This window comes from Glycine soja, chromosome 4 (assembly GCF_004193775.1).
Source record: "Glycine soja cultivar W05 chromosome 4, ASM419377v2, whole genome shotgun sequence".
Taxonomy (NCBI): Eukaryota; Viridiplantae; Streptophyta; class Magnoliopsida; order Fabales; family Fabaceae; genus Glycine; species Glycine soja.
In genome coordinates this window covers 11,313,102-11,320,855 of record NC_041005.1, presented here as the reverse complement: position 1 = coordinate 11,320,855, position 7,754 = coordinate 11,313,102, and the positions used below count along the sequence as shown (strand labels likewise).

The 7,754-nt window shown below is 33.2% G+C and overlaps 1 protein-coding gene across 1 annotated transcript; it reads left to right on the top strand.

The window, feature by feature from the left end:
- The first annotated feature begins 960 nt into the window (after positions 1 to 960).
- Positions 961 to 5,325, top strand: LOC114409324. Its single transcript, XM_028372742.1, has 5 exons — positions 961 to 1,201; positions 1,672 to 1,742; positions 3,256 to 3,361; positions 4,328 to 4,460; positions 4,902 to 5,325. The coding sequence occupies exons 1-5, from the start codon at positions 1,125 to 1,127 to the stop codon at positions 5,064 to 5,066; spliced, it is 552 nt and encodes a 183-aa protein (XP_028228543.1). The 5' UTR covers positions 961 to 1,124; the 3' UTR covers positions 5,067 to 5,325.
- Positions 5,326 to 7,754: the final 2,429 nt, after the last annotated feature.

Here is a 7,754-nt window from a genome sequence, read left to right as displayed (position 1 = left end):
CATCAAAACCGAAATGAACATCTCATCGCTAACGATGGTTTTAGTGAGGATGAGGATCAACAATTCTTTGATCACATCAATCACCAAAATAATGACCAAAGCGATGACGAGGGTGTTGGCAGACCAATGACACCTCTGTCACCTCCGTTGCAATATCACCAACCTAGGTGTCCAGTCGACATGAACCTTGACCACCTATCACACTACATTGATCGCCACCATTTCCTTCAGCAACAACATAATGTATAACCACCAACCGGTGCACTCAAGGTTGACATAACCTTCGATGAAAAAGCACAATGCATTCGAGTAGTCAAAGAATACAACATCAGAAATCATTTTGATTGCAGAACAATTTATTTTGACAAAACTTCATGTGTAAATCACATGAAAATGGTTGTACATGGAGCTTAGGTGCATGCTGTTCAACGAGGACAAGATCATCGACAACTAGAAAAATACGTCATAGCACATATCATCCAACCAATGGTCAAAACAAATTCAACCATCTCCATCTAGGCGTTGATTGCAGAGATCAAAACGTTCATGAATTATATCCTATCCTACAAAAAAGACATGGTTAGCAAAGGAAAGAGTATTGGAGATGATTCATGGAAAATGGAAAGAATCATATGCCTAGCTGTCAAAACTTTTGGTTATTTGGTCCATGCATTATATGGGCTTTACGGGAAGTATGCGCTATTACCTTATAACATATTTTGCATGTTTATATATTAAAAAAATTTCAAAACATATTTTGCATGTTTATATATTAAAAAAATTTCAAAAAACATGTGTATTTTAGGATAACATAGAAGTGAGAAGATGTATTTTGAAAAAAAAAAAAAAACCTCTCTGACATGCAATTCCCAACCCAACAGAATATTCTTATCATCTCTGTTTCCCATAAGCAATTAATAAATAAATTAATTAAGATATTGAGCTGGGGTTATTTTTTCTCACATATAATTAGTTTTACGATTATTTTTTTTCCCTTGGATTGGAGCTGGGGTTTCTTGTGGTGAGAGAAAGAACCCTTATTCTTTGATTTGGGAACATCTAGGTCTCAATTTAGTGGAACACCCTTCGTAGTTGGAAGTTAAATTTTGAAGCTTTGGACGAAGATGGTAAATGGGAATGTGAGAATAACCAGTTGGGTCCAAAAGAAGATCACTGATCCCCTTCTCTCCATTATCCGAAGGTACTCTTCAAGCTTTTCGCTTTTTCCCCTCTCTTTCCCTGATCTACAATTCATTTTTCTGAGTCACTGCTACATGTGATTTGATCCATCTTCAATTTATTTATTTAAAAAAAAATTGGTTTTCCAATGCAATGGTTGTATGTGATATATGATATAATTTGCTCTTCATTTTAATTACTCCCTCTCTAAAACAAATTAGGCCTGGAAATATAATTTCCTGGGTATATCTTATTGAAAAAGAACAATTGTGAGTGGCCTCTTGTTGATGCTTGGCTATGTTTTCATATAAGGTTGTTGCTTCTTTAATTAAATTCTTTTTGTCTATCTTTTGGGAAGCCATGTGAGAATGTGTTTTATGCTGAAAAATGAATATCACATGCTTTTATGGAACTAAAATTGTTGTCTAGTTTAGCCTTTGGAAATCTTTGAATACAGCTGTAGTTTGATGATTTTTGGTACTTTTTTTTCAGAGGAACTGAACCAAACCAGTTGGCTTTCTCTGCTGCTCTTGGTATTACATTGGGACTATTTCCTATATGTGGTATGCTGTAATTAACCCACCTGGAGTTGTATTTTCATTTATGTTGGATGTGTTTATTATACCACTGACCACTCAAAATCATGCTTGTAACTAAAATCTTATTGCTTGCACACATGGTGATTGAATAGGATAGCAACTTTACAGATTTAAATGATTTTCCTACTTATTTAAAATGTTAGATGTGTCACAATAGCGGAGTGGAGATCCCTCTCCCTGTTAAAATGAAGAATTGAAGGAACTGTGATTGGCATACTGTAATATAAATTTGGGGAGGTGGGGTGGGGGAATAAATGTAGAATGTTTCCATGTAGTATGTAGAATGCCTATTATATATTTGGTCCTAATTGCTGACAAGATAAATGGCTTCAGATTTGTGATTAGGCTATTTGTTTTCTAACTCACTAGGCATCTTAGAGGGGTGATGACATTCGATATGTTAGATATAGAACCAACTAAGGAGAAACTTCATGCTGCACTAACTTTTGAATTAGTGAAAAATGAAAGTAGAAATGACCAACTTGGTCGGGCATGGAATATTTGAGTGTTGGTGCTGGATGTCAGCATATTTTCAATTGACAGATGGAGACTACGTATTCTTTATTACAACCTTTTTTTTTCTTTCATAAATAACTTTTCTTAACAAGTACATTCAAGATTCTGATTAAGCAAAATAAAACAATTTTATATCATGTCATCCAGTATATATTGCCCCAGTGTATTAACCAAACAGAGATTAAGATGATTTGATCAAATATAAAACTTAATAACCATTGATACTGACACCACATACACAACAAAGTTGTATCCACTAAATTAAAAAAAATGTGCACAATTTCTTTCCAGTTTGATTAACATGGTTGAACATTACATTGGTTATCATAATATATAATAATTGTTAACATGGTGAAGGAGGATATTTTAGAACAATTAATTCCTAATGATAAATATGTTGATAAGTTGAAATTTTTGGTCTTTCCTAAAAAATGAAATTTGGTTGTTGCATAAAGTACTGGTTTTCTTTGTCAGAATATTTATAAGTGGTTTCCGACAGAAAAGGTAAGTAGCCACTCATCCAGGTTAATGACTGTGATAGGATTTCAGTTGGCTCTCTAATATGATTCATCTCTTTGCCATGAGGTTTGAAAAATCAATTTTAAATTAATTAGTCCTTCCATACAACCTCTAGATAACCACAGTTCAGTATTGGTAGCCATCTAGCATAAGTTTAGTGTCTCTCTCTCTCTAGTTTCCAAAACTATGTCTTTCCATTAACTCTAGAGATGCAACTCATGGAAAATGCAGATTTGACTAACATAATCCCAAAACTGTATCTGATTTCAAGATTGAGAAGCAATTGCATAATTAAGTATAAACTGATTCAACCTAGCAAATGCATCACAAAACGATCCAAAGAAGAAAATATGCTGTTAATTAGATATCTGACAAATTATAATGGCATGAAATGGGGCAGTTCTTCTATAATTTGTTAGACATGCTAATGTTTTTCAAATAGGTGTCACTGTGTTCCTCTGCGGAATGGCTATTGCATTGCTTGGATCATTTTGCCATGCTCCAACTGTGATGCTTGCAAACTTTATTGCTACTCCCATAGAGTTGAGGTAATATACATTCCGTGCTGTCATTACATCTACTTTCCTTCTCAATGGTGAATCATTGTACTTTTATTTTGTTAGTCATGTTACAATCAAGATATTTTATGAAAATATATTGTAAACAACTTCTTTATGACTTTAAATTTTGTTAGAAGGGGCTCTTTTATCTTACGCTAATTTCTCATGGAAAACAATTATTTTCAAATCTAATTGCATCCTAGGAGGACAAAGAGAGGTTCTTGTGATAAGTGAATCAAATGAAAAGATTGTCCAATTAGGAAAACCTAACAAAACTTAATGATAAACCTATTAAAAACGATTTTACTCTAGTTTTATTGAAAGTTTTGTTTTCTGCAGAGGCCAACGGTGTTGATCGATCCATATAGCATCCTAGTGGAATATGGTCTAGTTGTTGCATCCTAAGAGATAAAAGTTACGAAGGGTTGGACTATATATATGGTGTAAATCATGGTAATACAGAAACATGCTTTTATTTTCAGAGAAAGGGTTCCTAATAGGAAATTCACTTTGTATTAAAATTGTTCTGTAGAGAAGTAAATGTGTAGAGAGCCCTTAAAAACAATGAAAGTGTACAAATCTTCTTAATTATAACCCCCATTACGTTATGTGTTGGACACATAGGTTCTCTCTATTAGATTTCAGCTTAAAATCAATTGATACTAAGTGAAGTTGCTCAACAAATATGTAAGTTGCATCCTTAGAATTGAGGCAGGCAATATGGGACTTCCCAACACTCTCATTCCCAGATGAATATTGTTTTGTTTCATAGAGCATGTTTGGAAACACATTGATCCATGTTAAGGCAAGAAAACCACATCAAAACATTAAAATGACACAGAAGCAACAATATGTTTCTTCAATCCGAACTTGATGCGAATTTTTTTCAAACATGCACATAATTGATTTTATTCTTGTTTGTACATTGATGTTTGCTTTTATTTGGCATTTCAGTCTGGTTGTACCCTTTCTACGCCTTGGTGAGGTTATCTCTGGTGGATCTCATTTCCCTTTAACATCTGATGCTTTAAAGAAAGTTCTTACTGGCCAAGCTTCACGTGAAGTCTTATTAAGTGTGGCCCATGCGGTAGGTGCCATTGTCCCATGATAGTTTCTTGTGGAATTGTCTTAAATATAGAGATATCTACATGAAACAGACATTATTTATGTATATACAAGTGTTTTCTTATGAGCTTATTTGAATTAAGTATTAGATAATAGTTATGCACAATGGAATTGACTTTGACCACTCAAGTCTTCTTTGTGATACAAACAGAAAAATTTTCTGTGCTTTATTTACCTAGTAACGCAGAAACCTTTTAAATTTCCCTTTGGGTGGGAAGGGTAGTTTCCTTGTATAGGATCTCACATTTTATTATATGCTTGAATTACTTCAAGTTTCTAATCCTCACTAATGTCTTGCTGCCTGAATCACTTTGCTTTTAGAAGTGTCCATGCTTGATGATGTCCTTTCCAAAATGTGTAATTATCGATTTTGAAAATTTCTTGTTTTTTCAATCTTTTGCAGTTATTAGGGTGGCTGGTTGCATCACCATTTATTTTGGGAACTCTATACATAGTTCTTTTACCATGCTTCAAAATTTTAGTTCATAATTTCTCAAGTGTTCCTTTAAGTCCAAAGAAGCCGCTCAATCCACACTCAGAAGTAAAGCTGAAGGTAAGGGATGTTTGACAAAGTAGCAACGATATCATAGTCTCAAAATCTGCTTTGTCACAGTGATCAATCATTGATTCCTATATTCTTGCGTGACACAAATTGTACATAATCAACAAAAACTTGTCACTGTTTATAATGCTGAGATTGACGTATCCTATTTGTAAAGCATGCTATGTGATGTGATGTTATTACAAAAAATAGTATAATGTTATTGGCCATGGGACATTTGAAGATCATAAGGAACATGGATATCAAATTTTTCAAATAGGCTAAATTATAAGTGCCAATAATGCAGTCGATATTTTGTTGCTTTCATCAATATCTGGCATAACGTTCTTAGACTCTCAGCAGGATGCTTTGTTCATGTTCCACAAAATCACTATTTTTTCGTGAAGGTTCTCCTTCATCTACAACAACTATTTTTCAGAAGCTGCATGTTGAGAAAAATAGCTCATCAAAAAAGAAAGAAAGAAAAACATTATTTTTCAGATTCTTTTTTTTTATTTTTAAATATTGATCAATCGGCTTAAAGTTTGAGAAGTGATTTCTTATATTAAAAATTGCTATTCTCGCAAATTAAGCTCAAACAAAGTCTTAATTTGGAGTCTGTATTATTAGGTTCTCTCACCTGTACAGGGTTCGGTTTTTTAAATTTTTCTGTAAAAGAAAAAATATATATTTGATTTTATTTTATTCTGTTAGATATAACTAGTACAATGCTTTGAAAGATGTTAAAGCAAAATACATATTCTTAAAAATGTTTTTCTCCAGAAACAGTTCTTTTAGTATTTCTCAATGTTATTTTAATTTAACAATTTTACTTACCTGTATAATGTGTTTTGAATAATTTTACACTATATTGTTCTTTACAAATATATATTAAAAAAAACAAGATATATAGTTAGATCTATTAACTTGATTTTTTAACATTCACTTGAAAATTCATAAAAAAAAAGATAAATTATATTTTTAATCTCCAAACTTTTTACTTTTTCTGTAACTTTCCATGAAACCCAACAAACCAGCGACGCAAAAGTGATTGTCAACCGGAATTCATAGCAAATCTTCTACGAGGACCTGCCTCGGCTCGTGTTGTTGCCGAAGTGGAACCTGTACGACTCTATGATGTGCTCGTCCTACACTGTCACCAGGTTCATGACGTGGACCGATGAATGAGGGAGAGAAAAAGGGGTTTCAATGGCAGAACTAACTCGCAGTAGCGTCAACCACTTCCACCGTCGTTGTCTCCGGCACCGTCTAGATCTCCCATGGCTGCTAGATCTTTGGCTACAACTCAATGCCCACTCATTTATATCTCCACCAATGTCCCCGGTCTCACTGCTTTGGGTCGCACGGCTGAAGGGCTCGTACATACGAAACCAGATCTGAAATTTGTGACGCTGAATGCGGCTTTGAGGTTGAGATGGTGATTTAGAGGAAGAGATGAATGGTTCTGATGTGTTGCCTGGATTGGGGCATTACGTATGGGTCTATTGTTGAATCAACAATTTTACTTTTTCAGGTTCTAGTATTTTGCGGCGTCTTATAGTCGCCACAAAATGTTAATCTTTTAAAAATACTTTATCTATGTAATTTTTGGTGACTTTTAACCGGAAAAAATTATTATAAAATAAAATAATATTATAAATAACATCACATAAGCCGTTAACGGTCAATTTGGATAGAAAGACCAAAATATTAGATGGAAAAAATGTTTAAGCATCTCAGTTTTCTAAAGGACCAAAATATAAAAGTTAAAAAATTTAGGAACTAAAATCATAGTTAAAAAAACATTTTATATATATATATATATATATATATATATATATATATATATTAATTTGCTTACATCCGCTTAGCTTTTTTAGAAGGAATAAGTTACATCTTAAATATATTTTAACTTACAAGAAATTTGTAGTTACAGCATACTAACATACTCCTAAGAAATAAGTGGATATATGTTAGTAAAAGGTTGGCTAACTTACTCATTCCAAAAAACAAAATGGGTATATGTTGACAAATCTCATATACTTTTGCTAAGAAGGGAGCTATTATTGGCCCCTACAAAATTGCTCTAGGCCCGTTACCATTCAAGAGCAAATACCAAAATATCCTTCCTCACCCCACCTAAAATCCCAATTCCATTTTTTTTTCGAATTTTTGGTTACACAATGAAATTAACATTTCGCTGCAAATTATGCAACAAACAATTGTTTTCAAGTAACCTAACGATACTGGTACGGGGAATGATAAAGATGAAAATGTGGGTGGTGATGACACTAATATTCAACTGCAACCTAATTTTCGTGATTTTTCAATTATTTGGTTTAGAAGAGAGACTGTTGAAATTAATAATCTCTTTGTATGTCAAAGATGACCTAGTACCCGTTGAGAAGTGGATGACCATTCTCGACATGGATTATGTCTATGCTAGTCAATATAATGTTATATTGGTCCATTTATCTAGGATGCAAAGTTTGACCTTTTTTTCACTTAGGAGTCTCGTGCTAGCAAAACCCCATCTCATTTCAATTGGATTTATCAATGGAAATCACTTTGTGCAGGTATATATTATTGTAATGACCCACCTCATCGCTACAATATGACTACTCTAAATCACGTAAATTTCAATTTTTTAAATGAAAACTCTTTTAATTTGCTTATACAACAAGAGTAAATTTTTTCTGATATACATTCACCAAA

What these genes read in the sequence shown, in the direction of transcription:
- LOC114409324 (XM_028372742.1), top strand. Translation starts at nt 1,125, where the DNA reads ATGGTAAATGGGAATGTGAGAATAACCAGTTGGGTCCAAAAGAAGATC. An exon ending in CTTCTCTCCATTATCCGAAG is followed by an intron (nt 1,202 to 1,671) that starts GTACTCTTCAAG and finishes CTTTTTTTTCAG; the next exon opens with AGGAACTGAACCAAACCAGT. An exon ending in GGGACTATTTCCTATATGTG is followed by an intron (nt 1,743 to 3,255) that starts GTATGCTGTAAT and finishes TTTTTCAAATAG; the next exon opens with GTGTCACTGTGTTCCTCTGC.